The sequence below is a fragment of the Papio anubis genome, chromosome 12 (assembly GCF_008728515.1).
Source record: "Papio anubis isolate 15944 chromosome 12, Panubis1.0, whole genome shotgun sequence".
NCBI lineage: Eukaryota > Metazoa > Chordata > Mammalia > Primates > Cercopithecidae > Papio > Papio anubis.
The window spans coordinates 89923857-89944463 of NC_044987.1; the positions used below are offsets into that span (position 1 = coordinate 89923857).

Here is a 20607-nt window from a genome sequence, read left to right on the forward strand (position 1 = left end):
CACAAGACGGGTGCCCTCAGGGAGTGTATAGGAAAAAGAATTTATTTTTAAAAATAAATGAGAAAAGAAAACAAAAATACCCAGTGTTTATATATAAAGTGCAAACTAAAAGGGCCATTCAGCATTTCTACAATGAATTTCAGATTGAGAACATTTTACAAATTATGGCCACCATGCTAATGTGCAGGACAGTGATGAATCTGTAATGAAAATAAGAAAGTGGCTTACCAAGAAAGAAGTGCATGCTTCGAATTTTTTTAAAATAACAAATGCAGCCCAACTCTGTAACAAAATTAATTTCTACCTTGTTAGTAAGTGCCATTTTACAGAGTTCCAGACATTCATTCATTCATCCACTGACACGACTTTTCCTCTGTGTGAGCGTTAGGGGTCATTTCTCTTCTCTCACCACCATATCCCAATGATGTCTCTATTATATTCTTTCCCTACAGAATATCCCTAATGGTGTGGGATTTGTGTTCGTAATTTTACATGGACAAATGTAAAGGTAAGGAATGGGAGAAACCTCAGACTGTTAAAATGGGAAGAGATGATGCTAAGGCCATCAAGTCTATTGACTGGTAAGGAACTTGAAATTGAAAGAGGCCCTACTTGCTAAAGATCACAGAGCTGATTAGTGACCACGACAGGACTAGAATGCAGAGTCCCTGAAATGCTGTCAAGAAGTCTACTACTGTATACTCTTTTAGCTTCCCCAGATGGATTTGAAAATACAGTCATGAGCTGCATAATGACATTTTGGTCAATGACAGACCACATATATGAAGGTGGTACCATAAGATCATAATGGAGTTGAAAATTTTCTATCACCTAATGACACTAGCTATCATAATGTCCTTGTGGTGTAACTTATTACTGATGTGTTTATGGTGATGGTGGTGTAAACAAACCTGCCCTGCCAGTGGTATAAAGTATAGCACATACAATTATGTATAGTACATAATATTTGACAATGAAATAAATGACTCTGCCACTGGTTTGCTTATTTGCTGTACTATACTTTTAATTGTTATTTTAGAGTGTACTCCTTCTACTTATTTAAAAAAAAAAAAAGTTAACTCTAAAACCCTAGCTGCCTCAGGCAGATCCTTTAGGAGATATTCCAGAAGAAGGCATTGCCATCACAGGAGATAACAGCTCCATGCCTGTTACTGCTCCTGAAGACCTTCCAGCGGGACAAGATGTGCAGGTGGAAGGCAGTAATATGAATGATCCTGACCCTGTGTAGGCCTAAGCTAATGTGTGCTCATGTCTTAGTTTTATACACACACACACACACACACACACACACCACACACACACTTTTTATTTCAATAGCTTTTGGGATACAAGTAGTTTTTGGTTACACGGATAAATTGTATAGTGATGAAATCTGAGATTTTAGTGCAGCCATCACTCAAGTAGTGTACATTGTATCCAATATGTAGTTTTTAAATCCTTCATTCCCTTCCCACCATGTCTTTTCAACAAAAAGCTTAAAAAGCAAAAAATAAAAATAAAAAAAAATTAGTATAAAAACATCTTATCGAATAAGAATATAAAGAAAGAAAATATTTTTGTACAGCTGTACAATGTATTTGTGTTTTAATCTGGTATATAAAAGAGTCAAAAAGTTTTAAAAAATTAAAAAGTATATAAAGTAAAAAAGCCACAGTAAGCTAAGTTTCTTACTTTATTGTTGAAGAGACAAAAATATTGTTTATAAATTTAGTGTAGAGTGTTTGTAAAGCCTCAAATAGTGTTTAGTAATGTCCTAGGCCTTCACATTTACTCACCACTGACTCACTGACTCACCCAGAGCAAGTTCCAGTCCTATATGCCCCGTTCACGTAAGTGCCCTATAAAGGTAGACCATTTTTAATCTTTTATAATCTACCTTTCTTATACCTTTTATATGTTTAGATATATTTAGATACACAATAGTTATTATTGTGTTACAATGGCCTACAGTATTCAGTACAGTAAGATGCTGTACAGGTTTGGAGACTAGGAGCAATAGGCTATACCATATAGCCTAGGTGTATGGTAGGTTATACCATCTAGGTGTGTGTAAATATACTCTATGATGTTTGCACAAAGACGAAATCGCCTAGAAGATGCATTTCTCAGAATGTATCCCTGTCATTAAGTGACACCATACTTCTTTAAAAATTTCCAATCAGTTATAAGACAATGAAGCAGGCAACACTATTCTCATCTTCCCACACTTGAGAAAGTTGAGTTATACTGAACCAATGAACAGCCTTTGGCCTATTCCTTCATTGCAATATAAAACAGAAGAAAGTGCTACCCAAGAAAGTGAGGACAAAATAAAATAGAAGATTCGCATCAGATCAAGACTTTAAAGCAAATGTTACAGGCAAAGCATAAGGACTTGGAGACAAATTACATTTTTTATCAATCTTCAAAAAAAGTTTTTATCATAAAAGTGTTAAATACTTGTTATAAGAACAATTCAAATTATATAAAAGTACAAGAAATAAAAAGTAAAAGGTGCTTATCCAACACTCCTTCCTGCAAATTCATTTCCAAATGTATTCCCTAAATAATCACCAGTAATGTTATTTATCCTTCCACACACTTTTATATAGTTATTTAGCCAAATGACACCGTTTCTATAACACTCTTCTGTAACACTGTTTTTGTACGCAAGCATATCTAATACAGAACTAAAACAAACAGTTACTTCCTACCACATTCTTGAACTGAATAAGAATGAAATCTCAGATCAGACAAAATCTTGTAATACTTTGGCATGAAATAATCACCCAGATACCCTAAAAGCTACAGATTTTTTTTTAATAGCGATGGCCAAGCAACACTGACAGATACTACACAATACAATAATAAAACAATTTGGACTTGTCAGGTTTCATACAGCCAAGTAGTTTAGAAAGGAAAATGTTAACAACTTAACTCATGCTCATCAGCTGGTAGACAATACCATAAATATTATCATAGAATCTATTTATCAAGTGGTATCTTTTGGGCATTGTATGTCATTATGTATCATTTCATTTAATGCTCACAACTATATTAAAGGATCATTAAACCTATTTTACAGATGAGAAGACAGGTTCAGCAATTTTTCCATCGTCACCCAGCCACGCCAGTAACTGGCAGGATCAGCATTTGTATACAGATCGCTGATTTCAGACCACATTCTCAGCTACCATATATATGTTGTCCTCATTCCCCAGCCCAAACTGTGCCTTTTGCACTCAATTCTGGTTAATTACAGTTAGCGCTTGATGTTTCTGTTTTAACCACAGATAGAGGTGGGAAGTCTAAGAAACTGACTTGGGTACAGAGAACCTAGGTCCAGCTTATGTGGAGGAAGGCCACTGTGATTCCACAGAGAGCAACCAGTCAGCACTCAGCTGACAAGATTCCATCTCCCCTTGGGATTGCCACTCCTGTGGAGTAACTGGAGGTGGATGAGACACTCCTAGGCTGTTTATAATCTTGACAGGCACTAAACCAGGACACTTGCCAACCTTTACAAACCAAAATCCCACCCAGAAAAGTTTCCATGACTGTTTGCTGATCATGGCTCCATGAGGAAGAAAGGACAAGATTTAGCAATGACTTTATTTACTCATTTATATACACTCCACTGCTTTTCAAAATGAACTGGCAGTTTAAAATTAAAAACCCAGAATCAATGAAACAATTATTAATGATAACCGCTAACATTTACTGAGCATAGTCTATGTATGTATAAGCATTAACATGTAATACTGTTTCATTCTTTTATCCTCCACAGCCTTTTGAGATAGACATTACTTTTATGGTCCAGATCTTACAGACAGAAAAATAAAACATAAGGAAGTTACAGTATTTCTCCACAGTTGGTTACACAGCTAGTCAGTGGTGCAAGCAAATTTTAAACCCGATAATCTGTTTCCACAGGTGATGTTGACCACTATGCTACCCTGCCTCCATAGAACAAGGGTAAAAGAACAAGCGCAGAGTAAGTTTCGAGGGGTGTTAATAACAGAAGGTGCAAACAAGGAAAGTGGCTAAAACTGAAAACTTGATTTGAGCTCCCTAGTCGTCAATCCTTAAAGAAAAAGATGAAGAATTAACTTCAGTAGGGTATCCTATTGTCCCGGTTTTCACTGGGCTGAGGCGTTCCAATAACACAGGGATTTCAGTGCTAAAACTGAGATGACTGAATCCCCTACTAATAAAGTTTTGTAACATTTGATTAGGCCTCAGATCATGAAACACATACAAAATCTTTATGGTGTTTTCAGACCTACACTGGCTCCCTCAGCACCTCCTCTCACCATCATTAAAAATACTAAATAATTTTTCTTAACATTCTGCTTGGGAAAGATGAAGGGGTTGTGGAAAAATGAAGCCCTGTTAATTGCTGGGTTTCAATCATGACATCTATTAGTATGTTCAAGAGTCTGGGTAAGCAAGGCACACAAATTCTAGGTTAAATTTTGCTCTGCCAACTCCAGCTGTGCTTTAATTTTCTTTCCCAAGGTCATACAGGATTGCTTTCTTTAAAAAAAAAACAAAAAACAAAAAAAAACTTCCCTACATAACAAGCAGAGATTCAAGCCAGTCATTCTTAGAGAGCTTGGTGGTAATCTTGTCAGAACTCAGAGATGAAAACTAAACCAATGCTTCTTAAAGCTGTTTGAAACATCAGCTCTGAAATCAGCGATGAGCTTCATGAAAATGGGGACTGGGTCTTATTTATTTTTGTTTCCTTAATAGCATCGTCTTGCAAATAAACATTGTCTTAACTGCAATCTTAATCTTAGCAAGTCAGAGCTAAAAAGATCCTTAACCATCATTTAGTGCAAATGTTTACATATGAGTAAACTGAGACTTGGAAAAGAAAATTCGTTAGTCACAAAGCTGAGCTGAGACTAATTGAATTAAATGGGAAGTGAGCTCTTCCCAATTAAGGTGAAAAAAACCCCAACTACCACCACAAGACTGTAGGAAAGAAAATAAGACATCATTAAAGGGATAGGATTTTTAACTATAATCCAGGTGATCTGTCAGGGGTCTTCAGAAATCTCAAGTGCAAGTGAAAAAAGGAAGCAAATAATTTAACAATCCGTGCAAAATAAATGAGCAACTATGCAAGTGGGAAAGACAAAATATCTTTACCTTGGGGAGAGGAGCAAAGTTCTGCCATGATATGTTGAAATTTTCAGAAAACCTGAAGACATTTTAGACTAAATATTTTATAGATATTTTCTAGCCAACTAAAGTTTCTAATTAGATTAAGGCCAATTGTTTTTCTTAATATAACAGAAATATGACATGATTGCATCCAACCAAGATCCCTGACCACCTACGACAGGCCAGTCACTGTGCGAGGCCATCAAGCCTACAAAACAATGGCATGTTCTCAAGCAAGAAAGAGTGAAGCCAAGGAAAAGGTAAGCCAGCCTCCAGACAATACGCACCATCATAAAAACATTCCAAATGTCAAGAACTGACAGAAAAATTCCAATGAAAATCTCCAAGCATCAATCCAATCACTCTATCCAAGGCATAATCAAATCAATGGATCAATCGACCAGTGACTTTGAGCATCTGTCACCTGCTCAGAAAAACAAGCCTTTCTTTAAGAAATAAAAAATTAAGAGAATAAGACACAGACAGGCAGATAGATACAGATAGGCAGACAGGCAGGTAGGTAGACAGATAGACAGATAAAGAAAAATAATGGAGGTGGTATAAAGTGTTGCCAAGTAACTTGGGCAGGCATGATCATTTTGGATTGGAATGGCTTAAGTGGAGGAGCCTAATCTGGCTTTGAGGCATTTGATGAGCAGAGTGTAACTGTGTTACAGCTGTGAGAAACAGTGATGACAGTGGCACCAAGATGGAAGGGACTAAGGTGTGTCTAGATGACAGGTAGCCAAAACTGTGTGGTTGAAGCAGAGGGTTCAAATGGGAAACCCTCATTGGCGATAAAAGTGAAAAGGCACACTGGAACTAGCCTGTGAAGAATCCTCTAATCCAAGATCGGGAGTCTGGTGAAAGCACTACACAGCTGTCTAAGTTGCCCCATTTTGAAGCTATTTTTTTCAAAAGAGGTATAATTTGATCCTTCAAATTTGTTATGGCTAGATATAAGCAGATCAACTTTAAAGTTACGTGATTTTTAAAATATCTATGTGCATTCACAGGTTGCAAGTGGAATCTTAAGGCCAAGAACAAGTGAGCAGATGTCTGCAGACTTGAGAACTAAGCTGGCATTCCCCAGCAGTCATTTTCCAAGGAATCTGGGCAAAACACACTTTCTTTTGCCTGAATGGAAATAGCATCTACAAAGTTCCTTGTAGTTATTTAATACAAAAACATAACACCAGCAAAACAGAGCTGAAGCTATTCTAAAGCATGGCTTACACAAATATTGTAGTGTATTTGAAGAAAAAGAAATAACTAGAAACAGTAGAATAAAAAGAATATTTGAATTGAACATATATTTACTGTTCAGAAAAGCCATTTTAACAAAGAAAAACTTTATTCATCTTAAACATTTTCCTTAAAATCATGTTAGCGATCCTTCATAATCATTAATATATACTCATTTAAAGAAAGTTTAAAGTTCTTACAAATAGTTTAGCAGTAACCACTTACAATGATTGTCTTTTCCTTTTTTTTTTCTTTTTTTTTTTTGTCACTCAGGCATGTTGCTTTAGAACGGCTGCTTTGCAGAAATCTCATCATAGGTAACTGAGTCGCTCTCCAGAATATACTTGCAAAGCAACATCCTAGTATTTACACTAATATCCAGGCAGTCAAGGAAAAGACCCTTTTGTTTGGTTAGCGTTTCTAGATTCCAGGGGGGCAGGTGTGTGTTTGGGGTGTCCTACTATTTTTTTAAATGCTCACATAAAACAATTACTAAAAAAGAAGCTTGTGACTTGGACATGCCCCAAGTTCAATTCTTACAGGAGTGGTAAAAACAGTCAACAGAGTCCTAACCTCCTTTCTATCTTGACTATACAATAGTTTTCAAAGAGGTTTAGTCCTACTATGAAAGACTCATGTTAGACATTGGAAGGGTCTCATAGAGAATGAGCACCAGGCCTTGAATAAACAAGAGAGATGGTGACCTTTTGCTCCCTTCTGCTGAAAGCCCAGCACATCCTGTAGCAGAGGACCAGAAAAAAGCTGATGTGCAACCAGGTGCTGCGAAATCCTTGCCTCTGGGTTTCTGCCACACTTTGTTCCTTAAACAGTTTAAACCTCAACATGACTTAAATAGTATTAGGGAGTGAGAGAAAAGTACAGTTCCTGGAACCAACTGTTCCACTGTCCCTTATTCCTTTGTTCCCCATATTGTTTGAGTCCTACAGCATGCAGCACACGTTTCACTAGCAACAGGCAAGACAATGGATCTAGCAGTAGCTGGACAATTAGTCCCAATTAGGCCTATTTCCCAGCTGAATGTAAAGGGGTAGTGGGGTGAGGTGTGGGAAAAAAAAAAAAAAAAAACTACAGAAATTTTAAAGAAATATTTCAGAATGGAGGCAAGCAATACAATGTAAAGCAAATTTAACTAGGGGTCAGGAGTCTCAGGCAAATTCGCTGTGTGGCATTGCAAATACTTTAACCTCTCTGTTATTTTCTGTTCTTATCTATAAATATGGGCAACCAACCACCAGCCCTCAGAGGCTCTGAAAATCTAATGTCAAATTGTGGTTGAAAGTGCTCCGAAAATTCGAAATGTTACACAGATGTATGGGATTCCTCCTGAGCTGTATTTGAAACCACAGATACCCATCTGATTTGTAAATCATTTACCTGTTAGTCTCCCTAGCAGAAGTTAAGAGTGAATGCTTTTCTTTTTTTTCTTTCTATTTTCCTGATTGCTAATTTTGTTAAGTTCATGAGTGATACTTACATATGTACATGTGGAGGCTGGAATCTGCTCTGGTTGATGTTGTAGTGCGTGAATGCCTGGGTGGGGTTTGAGCTGTACTCATCCACCGTTATGGTAACTTTGCCTTGAGAAGGAATCCCATGTGCCATCCTTCCTCCCTATAGGCATGAGCAATTCACAACTTTACAGAGCAAAAGATGGAAGCAGGCATGGTGCGTTTCAGCCAACCTCTGAATCCAAGGATCTACTCATCAATACCGCTGTGCATTTCTGAAAGAAAAAAAAAAATGTATATAAAATGAGAACAAAGAGAAAAAGGGTGTTCTAAGAGACATAAATTTAACATCTAGATGTGAAACTAGTTCAGGGAAAATCTGAATATGTGTTGTTGGCTCGTGGATACAACTGTTCCCATCTCTCTTCCCTTCATGCACTTCAAAGCGGATAGTACACTCTATACATCATTGCTGGGTGCTAGCAAATCATCTCAATGGAGTTCAAACTAAGATTTCCTCTTTAATTATAATTATGGCACTTAACGTGAATTACGGAAGGGGCATATCCACAGTTGCCATGGCATCTGGCTATACATGGTTTGCGCTCAAAGTGAGGAATCTTCCAGACCTTCCCTGCTAATTGGAACGTTTGGTCTTTACAAAGTTGGTGTCATATAATCATTTGAAAGCTCCATGTTTAAAACAGCTATATAACTCAATGACAGATAAGAATTTAAAATGTTGTACTTATAACAAATACATGTGTATAACTATAACATGCTCATAATACCCACACAATACACATATTTTTTCTTTCACAAGCAGCTCCCAAAATACATAGGTAGGCAATGCTTGGCATTCCTCTCTGGCCCAGAACCTTGTGGTAAGGCAAATCCTTCTTGTTAAATGTAATGTCATTTCTTTCAACACTCCAGTCACTCAGGGGAAAGCCAAACACCTCCAGGTCTGGACCACCACTTTGAATGCATTCATTACCTCCCTTCCTCAAGCCCCGATGGAGCGGTAAAGAAGGGCGGCCATTATATCTGCCACCTCATTCTTGGTGCAACATAATTCTCAGTAGTTGGTTTCGTTTTTTAAAAATTTCCATTAGTTCTGATTTTTTCATAAATGTCAATATATTATTTGCTGCACTGGGTTGAGAAATGAAGATGTCTATTTTTATGGTAGGTGTGCAAAGGCGGAGGGAAGCAAATTCTCATGTCCAGGTTGTTGCAACTGATCAGTGTGGTAGAGAAGAATCCGTAGTACGCTCCTTGGGTAACCCTTAGGTAACCCATGCTCTTACTTTAAGTGCTCCACATCAGAATAGGTTTGCCGTGTGCACCATTAAGCTCTGAGAATCTTATCTGCTATTTCAAATAAAAATATTTAGAATAATAAGATTAGATTTAAAATTGGCATGAAACACCTTAAATATCGAGCAAAAGGCAGATGGCCTGCCATAGGCCATTTATTTTATTATTTTACAACCCGGGGCTTCTGTAGTCCTCCATATGCTAGCTGGGCTAAGAAATTCCAGAGTGTTCTACTCAAATCATTGCCTTCTTCATATTAGCAAAGCAAGCTAAATAACACCCACCCTGCCTGCCTTCCTAATGTCAAGTGCACTGCCAAGAGATGAATCCCCATGCTCTGGCATTTTAAACAAAGTGTCACTTTGGGTTCTCTTTCTTTTTCCTGACTTCATGGGAGGTATGAGTCTTTTAAGCACCAGATGACAGACAACCAGGCCAGTAGGATTAACTAAATTAAAATCTTTCCCTGCTCCTCTGATGTAAGATATCTATAAGAACTGCTTACAAATCATAATGTAGCAGTTTTCATACCAAGTTTGCAGCTGTTTCCTTAATTTCCCCCACAATTATATTTTACTGTTATTTTGCATAACAGTAAAACACAACACCTGCTTCAAATTGCAGTCCTGTTCTAAGTACTGTAATTCTCTTTTGAGACACAAAGTACCGAGACACTACTGAAGCGCAAAACTGCATAATTGCGTGGCGCTGAAAAGTAAATACAAATGAAAACATCTTCCTGTTATAGAAATGACTGTCATTAAAAAGAATGTTAGCCATCAAAGCACAGAGGGGGAAAAATACACATTTTCAGACTGTGAGAACTTAGTGTTTGCATAAATTAGAGAGTGGTGTAAAAATTACTTGACAATTCTTATGTTCCTTCTTCCATCAATGTCTATTGTGTGAAATACTGAACATTAAGAAGCAAAGGAAATCAAATTCATGTCTAGACCACTGTGACCTCTAAGTAACAATCTCTGCACCCAATACTAGAAAGATTTTAAATGTTTCTGGAGTAAACACACTAAACCAAGCAAATGTGGCCTAGAAATAAAATATACATAACTAATATTTAAACATCTAAGCAATGACTTCTAGCAGTTAGCATGATACCCACCCAAGTTCTACTATTTGAAGCTAAGAAGAGACAGAACTTAGCAGCTGATCAATTTGCACTTCTACATGGTCCGCTTGATCCTAAAGTCATCCTTCTCTATCAGTGAACATCTATGCCTCTTTGCACCTTTGCCCCAGGAAGACAAATAGAACATCTTTTCATCAGCAAGCACAGGCCCCTGTAACTCTGAAAGGCTAAATGGGTGGCTGGCACCTCATTTGAATTCATCTTTGCCATGTTCCCTTTCAAATGTTTTATCGAAACAGTGCACCTGCAGCGTCTATCTTCTTTAATCTGGAGTCCTTTGAAGAAAATGTCAGACTGAGGCAGAGAGCTTCAAAACTTTCACAGCAGCTTTACAGACAAGTCAAGAAAAGGCTTATTTTTAAAAATGCTATGTTCACCCCCACCCGTATCTCAAAATGAACATATCCTAAGAATTTTAAACATAAACACCTGGAAAAGACTTTTTTTTTTTTTTGTAACTCTGAGACAAGAGACAATGGACAAAACCACTTCCTATAACCTGAGAAATGTGGAGAGAGTTTGAAACAAGACAGAATGATACACTGCTTACAACTATCAAGAAGATGTGCATTTAGGCAGTAAAACCTTCCAAATGATCAGATTTTGGTGCATCTCGCCCTCTTCACACTTACTTTAACTTTTCACACACAATATTTAAAGACAGCGCTAACCTTTTCGTAAATTTTCATTTTGTACTTCAACACACTTGCTCCACAAAACAAACGAACCCAGGACGAAATATCAAGAAGCCAAAAGAAAAATCTAAAAGGGACTGACACTGCCATGCTGGTGCTAGTTTGATTTTTCTCTTTAAAAAGAAAATCATGTGAGTACATTTTGCATTTCCTAGACAGCAATCGCTTCTGTCCTTTAAGCTGTACAACTAGCAATATTCTTTTCCAGGAATCTAGTTGGAAAACCTTTTAAAGTCGCCTGGCAATAAAGGGATTAAAAGCTGAGGAATTAAATAACTGTCTCCACCTCCTAGACACCAGAAGTCCAATTTACCAAAACTTTCAAAGCAACAACTCATGACCTCTCTACCCCTGCACTGCCCAGCACAGCCTATGAGAAAAGAGCCCGCGGTTTTCTCGTTTCAACAGGAATGCTCATTTTAATCACTTGCCCCAAAATCTCCCGACCGAGCCTGGCGGGACTTTGGAACTTGCCTGCTCCAAATCCGCCAAATTTCGCTCTCTCCTCCCTCTGCCGCGCCGATCCAGTGCGTTCTTAACTCACGCCCCTACTCTTTTATGCCCACTTCCAGTTACTCATCCCTGTATCTGGGAGCGATGCCCACACGCCTTCCCGGCGGGCTTCTCCGCCAGGGTTTTTTTGGGGGATGCTGACATAAAGTTCCACGTGCTTCTGTCCACCGAGCGCCCTCCCTCCCACCGCACTTACACCTGAACTTGTCTCCAGCACTGCGGACACCCGGGTGACACATTCTTTCGGAGAGGGAGGGCAAGACTTTTCTACGGAGCCTCTGGCAACTCGTGGAGTCTATATAAGGTGGGGCGGTGGGGGGCGCGGAATTCTCTACTTTGGATTGGTTTGTTTGTTTTAAATCTAGGGTGGTGGGCAGTTGCGCGGAGCGGGGTGGGGGGGGAGGCTTTATCAGCGCGCACACACACACACACACACACACACACACACACACACACTCGCCCTGCCCTTCTAGGCTCACGGCTGGCTCTTCCCGGCTACAACTTCCCCTTCCTTCCTGGAGCACCAGCGCCTTACTCGCTCAGTCCCCCGTTGCCACCTCCGTTGCCTCCGCGGCCGCCGCTCCTGCTGGCACTGCTGGCGCTAGCGCTCGCGGCCCCGGGCTCCGCTGGACGCCTATCTTTTTTCTCTCCCTCTTCCCTAGCTCTGGGTTGATTGATGACCACCGGCGGCCAATGGCTCTGACACCACGCCATCCTCGGTCGGGCATCACAGCCCCACGTCCCCGACGTCAGCCTCCCGGGCGCGTTGGCATCCCCGAACCCACAGCGCGGAGCCCGAGCCCGGGGCCGCCGCCTCCTCCCTGCTCTGCGCCTGGGCGCTGCCAGGTTCCTTCCCCGGAACGGCTGAGAAAGGAAGGGAGGGAGCCAGAGAGCGTTGGAAGGGGGTGTGGAGGCCACGGGATCTCCCCCTCTTTTGAAATCTTTTTTCACTTAAACTTTTGCTTGTTTCCCCCCCCCCCGACCTGTTTGTGTTTGTTTGCAACATCTCAAATCAATTATACATTTTTCACGACTCGCATTTGCACTTAATTTGGGGTGTGTGTGTGAGAGGGGGGTAGTGATGTACTATTATAAATCAACTCCACTGGGGCATCCTTAATTTATTTTCTTGCTGACGGATTCCAACCCGCTCCTGAGCCTCTAGAAAAATGCCCCCTTCACCTCCTAGGCCGCAAAACCCCGTAATTCAAAGGCTTTACAAAGATAACCTTGTTACACGTAAATAGCAAGGAAACTCCTGCCTCTGTAGAGAAGAAATCCGGCGGCAACGGTTACTTTTCCTGGCTACTCGTCCCCCGTCGCCTAGCCCCAACCCCAGCTCGGGTCGCCGGGTCGCTCCGCAGGCTGCGAGCGCGGAGACCCAGGCAGCGGCGGAGAGTGAGGTTGGGGCGCGGGGACTGGGTGAGAAAGAGCCCCGAGCGAGAGCGGCGCGCGCGGGCGGCCCCAGGGGCGGCCGCGGGGTGCAGCCCGAGCACAAAGCTGCGCGGCGCCTTCCCCTAGTCACTGCACCTGGCCTCGGGCCGCCGCGGGAGACCAAGGATCGGGCCAACACAATGCACCAGGGCCTAGGCCGGGGCGGCTCGAACACATCACCCCGGGACTTTCTAGTAAACAGCTCGCTGAGCCCTCGTCCCCACCCCCATCTCCGTCGCCCGGCTTTCGCCGCAGCTTCTCGCCGATACCCCCTCCTTTCCTCCTCAGAAATCCCGGCGGAGGAGGGGGCGAAGAGGTGGGGACCCCCAGAGGTCGGGGGGCTGATGGCTGGAGGGGGTGGGGGAGAAGAGAAGAGGCGCAGGATGGGGAGTGGGAGGGAAGACAGCTCCTAAAAAAGAATTTGCTTTCGCTCAGGGGTTGAAAATCAGCCCTCCCCGGGCGCCGAATTGCCCGGGAGGCGCCCGCTCGTGCGGATGTCAGGGGCACCGGGGCAGCCCGGGTCCGCAGCCTCCGATCCCCTCGCACGCGCCTCTGACAAGGCACCTCTCACCCGGGCTCCGCTTTGTGTGTGCATTTTTTTCCCTTCCTCTCGCGCTCGGCACCAGGCTCCCGGCCGCCTCCTCCCCCTCCCCCGCCCTCCGCCTCCCTTCCCGGGGCGGATTACCTTTCCCGGGCTGCGCTCCGGGTCCCGGGGATGCCTTCAGCGCCCGGCGAGCAGGCAATCCATAGCTGAGCGGCCCGAGCTGGCTGGAGGAGCGCTGGGGGCGCGCGGGGGCGGCGAGGGGCGCGGGCGGGGCAGAACCTTCGACCCCGGAGGTCCCGCCGCAGACTGGGGCTGGGGGCCAGGGGGCGCGGCGCTAGAGGGAGGCGGGGGGAGAAAGGACCCGAGCAGCCTCGATCTGGGGAGAGAGCGAGCGAGGGGGCGAGGAGAGGGAGCCAGGGCGCGGCGAGCCGGAGGGAGCGCGAGCGGTGCAGTGACAGGGACTGCCACTGGGGTCAAAGGAGCACAGCTCCAGGAAGCAGGGCGGCTGAGGCGCCGCTCCGTGCGCGCTCCCCGGCGGGACCCCGCGCCCCTGCACGCCTCTCCTGCAGTCCCTGCCCACTCGGACCCCCACCGGTGCCCCGAAGCCCCAGGGTTTCGAGAGGAGGAGGGAGCCGAGGGCGAGGCCCGGCAGCCTGCTGGTGCTCCCAGGTCAAGCAGGCGGCAGGAAGCTGAGCTGCAAGTTCATCATCATGAGTGTGATCTGCGTAAAAAATGATAGGGGAAGGAAGGCAGGCTACGATGCCCCAGGAAAATAAGGGATCTTTCTCCCAAATGGTGTTCTTCTGCAAAGAGAACACCCAGCTCCCCCCACCCACCGACCTGCCAGGCTCTGTCAGGAGTCCTGGCACCGTTCCAGGACGCAGGGCTCACCGTGGGGGTAAGGGGAGCGGCTGGGACACTTCACTCAGACCTAGGAAGGCGACCTTAGGTTCCCTCCCATCTGCTGATCTGAGGCTTTCCTGGGGGAGAGCTGTGCTCCTTTTCCCCCAAGCCTTTCAACACGCCAGACACACACACACACACACACACACACACACACAAACACACACTCACCTCTTTCTCTCTGCAATGTTGCTGAGAAAGAAAAGGCCAACCCAGCTGATCATTTTTTTCACCTCCATGAATTAAGGCACGTTCAGGACAGGAAGGTGAGGAGAGGCAAAGACTCTAATTGTTTCCATTTTCGTCTTTTGGATCAAATTTTCCCCAAAAGATAAGCACGTCAAAAGCATTTTAAAAATCAAAGTTAGTCCAGTTTTGTCTGCTACTTTGGAAAATGGAAGAAAATGTTTTCGGAATTGTAAACAAACACCACAAGGAAAGGAAATACCGCTGAAATGCTGGAAGACAGAAAACAAGGGAGAGAAGGCTTTCAGAAAACTTGGTTGGCAGGGTTGTCTGTGAAAGATGAGGTGGCCCTGTGATGTTATGCCATTGTCATTGCTGAAAGATTGGGACAGCAACCAGATCTAATTCCTTTCTAGGAGTCAGACTGAAAGAGCTGTGCATTCTCCGAAGGGAAATCCAATGTATATGTGTGAGAGAGAGAAGTGTGCAAAGTATACTATGTGACAATCGACTAGACATCCTAGCTGAAATTGTATCCCCTAAAAATAAAAAGGAGCCATTGCAACCTGGTCTGTGGCCTCTGTGCTGAGACTAATTGGTTTCCAGGGTCTGGGGAGGAAGGGAGAGACGCTTGTAGGAGCCCCTATAAAAAAAAGATCAAACGGAATTCACTTGAAAATATTTCCTTTACAATGGGCTTTCCTGGCACTTGAATTTTAAGTAACCCATCTCTTATGCCTAGGATGAAATGAAAAGGGAAATGGTCTTACTAATGTATTTATTTTATTTTACAGCATGCCCAGAGTGTCAGTACTTGTCAAATGTGCCGGGGTGGAAAGAACAGTGTCTTTCCTTGCCCAGCACAAATCAGAACAAGTGACACTGACATTAAAGGATGCCAAAGATGGGGGCATAGGGGCACCCTTACATTTTGTTTTCTTTTGTTTTCTAGTCTATCAGCGAACACTGACTAGAATCACGTTTTTGAAGGAATGCTTGGTTTTGTTTCCCTTACTCTGTGACTTGAGTAGTACATTCCTCATATCTTAACAGTTTGAATTTTTAGACTGATTTGGGCTGATTTAATCAGTTCAAAAAAGAAAAAAAAAAAAAGCATCACCAGCCAAATAATTTCTGTGGTTTCCTTCTTTAAAAAAAAAAAAAATTGCAGTCAAACAAAGCAGACAAACTAGTTTGAACATGATTCTGAATCTAAATATGTGCAACCAGACAGTAAATAATAATGCTTTCTACTTTAGTGGTACGTTTTACAGGATACTTAATGCCATAAAAAATCAAGTGGGTTATCCTTTACAAAGTTGATGAAAATTTGTATACCATTTTACTGAGTGGGGAAAACTGAGGTAAAAAGACTTAAAATTGTAGTTTGTAGTGCTGGAAGAAGTCAACTTGCTGATAGATCAATTATCCAATGATGACCAAGGTATATTTGGATTATGAAATTTTATTTTCATTAGGCTACTGACAAGCGGGAGATATGAAATTGAGTTTAAATAATAAACCAGGAACAAAAAGACACTCACTTTTCAAATAATTATCTTTACGTGGATTTGAACATACCGCATTTTGTTAAATCATATTGTCCACAAATACAGCTACCTACACTAAAAGCTTAATTTAAAATTATTGGATGTGAACCATGTCTATCCCACTTCCCATATAAGCTTTGAAATGTTACCTTATTTCAAATTCTAAATCCTATAAGCTGCAGCTTTTTTTTTTTCTAAGATAAGTGAGTCTATAAGTTCCATTTTGTTGTTGTTGTTAAATTCAGCTTTTACTGTGTATAATGGAAAAGAAAAGAAGGACAAAAATCAAATACTAAGTTTATGATTGGCTTCAAGGAAATATTACAATTTTTTTCTTTTAATAGAACTCAAAGCTGGACCCTTTCCCCAGTGATTTCATTGAAGGAACTGGTGAATATGCTTCCTGATAGCCCACTGCAATACCTTTTAAATTATCTTTTCAGAATGCATTTAGGAAAGAAAATGAGAAAGAGGAGCGTGGGAGAACTTTGGGTGAAAGCTTGGAAAGAAAATGATGCTTCCCTTGAAAGCTCAATACTTTATTTGGAGTTGGCTTTCATCTTCCCTATGAGAACAGGTTTTCCTGTACTTCAGAGATGTGTATGGCTTAAAACTTGGTTCAATACTGTGGTTCTTCTTCTAAAAAACAATCCATTGAAATTACTGCATTTTGTTGGATAATTTCATTGAAATGATATATACCAGTCTAACTGTAGGAACAAACAGCAACTATTTTATTTCTTTTTTTCTTTAAGTTGTAAGCATTTCTATCATTTTACAGCAAAGGCTAAGATGTGTATTATCAGAAATCAGAGCCTCTTAATAAAATTACCACTATGATGTAGTTAGAAAATAAAACTGAACCAACAAACTATTTTTTTTTCTGAATTCTGGCAGTTCTTATGTTTTTTTGACTTGTTTCATTCAAATGTTTTATTATGACTCCTCCAAGTTGAATAACAATGTCCTATATTTCTTTGGGTTCTTTGTGTTGGGAATAGTTGTTAAATGACTGTATTTGTCAATAAATGAGAAAGTAAAGAAGAGAACACATCAGTGAATGAGGCAAATACACAATGAAGAAAAATCCACACCAGATCTGCAGGAGAGGAAGTGATGTCATGAGGCAATGTTGTAGGATAAAAGCTAAGGACTTCCCAAGGAGTTAAAATAGCACATTTTAAAGGTCTTACTAATGTCTTTAGAAATATGAAATAATCCTAAGACTGTTTTAAAAATTAATTTTCTTGTAGAGAGACAAGATTGTTATGTATCATGGCCATTTAAAGGCAGCCCTCTTTTTAAATACAGCAGGATGCCACAATAAAAAGAATTCTGAGTAAAACTTGTTCCCTAAAATGTACAGAAATGTATCAAGCCATTCTGAAAAGAAACTTATATGATTTATCTAATTCCTTAATTGATCCTTTTTGAAGTCCATGATTTTTTTTTTTTAAGTGTGATACTTTGTATTTAAAATTTTCTTTGGTTAACCAGTAAGAATATTTATGGGTTAAAAAAAAATAGAATCAGGAAACACTAGAACTGATAAAATTTCATTTCATAAAATAAATGTTATGCTCATTATCATCTTAGAAAGGCTAAATTTAATTCAGCTTTGCCTGCAGCTTAAGTAGCAAGCATTGGGGAAGAATCTTAAAATTTAGCAAAACACTCACGAATACTTAACATACTTACTAGCCAACATCTAGCATGTATCAAGAAATCAGATGAAAGCTATTTATGCAATAATTAATTTTAAAAGTCTGAACATGATACTGAACCTGGATTCGTGTGTTCTCAGCATTAGTAACCATTCTAACAGACATCCATGATCTCTGTGTTGACCTAAAAGGAATAGGCTATGGCACAAAATATAATTTAAAGAGTTTACTTGAGCCAAAGTATGAGGACAACTGCCTGGAAGATTCACACCCAGGTAACATTGGACATGAGCTTCCTTTGGTCTTTGTTGCAAGCAAATTTTTAAAGCCAAATATGGGGGACAGGGAGTAGGCTGACACAAAGTTCTCTGTAAAGAATTCTCATTGGTTTATAGAAAAACCAATGAGAATTGATTGGTGGTTGGCTAGACATTGTTAAGCTATAGGGTGTGAGTTATAGTTTCTGGTGCAGCATTATTAGTTAATTTATAGCTAGTAGGGACAATAACAAGCTATTTCAAGAGATGAATACATATCTCAAAAGGTGGGGGTTAGGATGGACTTGCTGTCTCATTTTAATGACTTTGTAGGCCTGATAATTTAAAAGGACTCACATTCCTCAGATAAAAGTTCCTTTTCTCATTTTAAATCAATTAATGCTTGCTGAGTCTTCCCCCATGTCACGGTCCCAATTTTGGGAAAGTGGTAGAATTTAGTTGTACCTGGGATAGGCTTGTCATGGTGGAAAAGAGCTTTCTCATTGAAGTAAACTCAAAATAATCTCTCTTGAAAGATGAGCAGTATAGAAATCCCATAAAAACCTGGTAAAGAAAAGGTTTGTGAGCATTTCCAAGTTTAATAATTCAATTTGGCAATCTTGCATAAGATATCTGTATTTCAAGAAAGCAATATATATAATGTAACGTTCTTTCTCAGCAAAAATAAATGAATGAATGGATACAATTTTTTTACAACTGAGTTTGAGAGACCAGCAGAATGTAAAACCTTTTTCTCACTGTATTATTAATGTAATGGCTTGATTACAGTATTCAACAAATATTTTTAAGCTCTGCTCTGTGTGGGGCATAGTTCTTAAACCATGCTGATGGTCTAATGATGTAAAAAAAGCAGAGTTCTTTCCACATTATGAAGTATACAATCTCAGGGGGATGGGGAGACAGTGACTTAAAGCATCACATAAATGAATGCAAATTATGGCTGTGTAAAGGAGAGGCCCCTCGTGCAAAGAAAACAAAACAGGGAAACCTTTTCTCCTCTGGGGTTGAGCGAAGACCTTCCTACTGGAGGAAAGGAATATAAATAGGTCACAGGAAAAAGAGAAGCCAGTGTGGCCAGGTACTGAGAGTGAAGATTTGCATGGTGCAAGAAGTGTCTGGGATTTATCTGGATGTGTGGGTAGAGGCCAGAACCACAAGGCCATGCTAAAGATATTTGAAGGTCACAGTAAGGCCCTGTTTAAAACGTTTGATTTTATCCTGAGGGCAACGGGAAGCTGTTTTAAAAATTTAACTGGAAAGGTAACATGATTAGATTAGTGTTTTGAAAAGATCACTCACCCCATTTTGTAAAACGTATTTTAGGGAACTAGTCTGAACACAGGGAGGCCACTTGGGAGCTATTGCTGTCACTGGGTTGGAGTTGATGGTAGCCTTAGCCAGGACAGTTTTGGAGTAGAAGATGAGACCTAGAGAGAAATGAATAGAAGACTTTTGAATACATTTTACATAAGAGAAACAAAGATTACTAGAATCTGGAACTACTGGCTAACAGCACTCTGGTACCCAGTCAGAGAGGTTGAGAGCCATACTCACCTAATGACTTTCTTAAACATCTAATTCCACACACACTCCAGCCTCCCTATGTCTCTAAGCCATCTTCATCCTATCCTTTACACACCTCTTGGGATTCTGTGTTTCACGAAGAATTATAGCATTAAATGCAACACTGGCATAAAATGTCACTCATCTAACTTTGTTGAAACTGACAGATCCTAAAACTCACTTTATCCTCCTTTCAATGCCCCACACCTATTTTTGGCCCACAGACAAACTTGTTCTTATTTCACATGAGATATAATTGCAAGAGGCAAATGTATTTGTGTTTTTCCTTAAAGTTTTTGAATGCTACATCAATTCCATATCTGTCCTCATCAGAACCAGTTTAATATAATTTAATTATTTAATATTCCATGCACTATTCTAAGAGATCCTTAACAAGTGGTCACTTTTTTATTGAGATCTTCAAAGAAACAGATACACTTTCGAGGGAACACAAGAAACCAACTACAAATGAGAATATTATTCTCTTGGTTCAGGTATTGTTGCATGTGGAACCTATCAGCCTTGAAAAGCACATGGTAAGGATGATACTCCAGTGGCTGTTTCCTTACGGATACAAGCTAAGTTACTATGACCCTGCTCAGCAACTCAGACTGCCAAGGAAAGATGTAATAGTAATATGTTTAGAAATGTTAAGACTAATAGATGACAACTGTATTTTCTAACTTTATTCCTTTCTTGACATTTCTGCATTTTGAAAGTTCTATCAATTTCTTCTGTTCTCATTATTCCCCATAGTGACCAACTGTAAACAAAGTAAAATCTCCACACAACAGAACAGTTCAATAGCCAAGATCTAGGGCACACGTTTTACTAGATGCATAAAATAAAAGAAAGGTTTACTGGAGGGCAGTTTAAAAAAAAAAAATCACAGTGCTACATCCAAATCCCTATTTCATACTTTAG

At 40.8% G+C, this 20607-nt stretch overlaps 1 protein-coding gene and 1 long non-coding RNA gene across 5 annotated transcripts in view; one reads left to right on the forward strand and one right to left on the reverse strand.

Annotated features, from left to right (window-relative positions):
* MPPED2 (metallophosphoesterase domain containing 2) overlaps window positions 1-14842 on the reverse strand; it is a 177045-nt gene extending 162203 nt beyond the window's left edge. Inside the window, exons 1-2 of one of the 4 annotated variants that reach the window (XM_009186384.3) lie at window positions 13681-14842; window positions 7913-8161 (exon numbers count right to left, since the gene is read on the reverse strand). In XM_009186384.3, coding sequence (XP_009184648.1) covers window positions 7913-8040 — 128 coding nt within the window. In that variant the 5' untranslated portion in view covers window positions 8041-8161; window positions 13681-14842. Of the gene's footprint in view, window positions 1-7912; window positions 8162-8681; window positions 11730-11757; window positions 12051-12096; window positions 12230-13680 lie in introns of those variants that run through there. The other 3 variants (XM_009186385.4, XM_009186386.3, XM_009186387.4) reach the window with 3 other exon arrangements.
* On the forward strand, window positions 11787-12591 carry LOC110741208. The gene is made up of 2 exons (XR_002517043.2): window positions 11787-11865; window positions 12224-12591. It is a non-coding gene; the product is annotated as an uncharacterized LOC110741208 (long non-coding RNA).
* Window positions 14843-20607: the final 5765 nt, after the last annotated feature.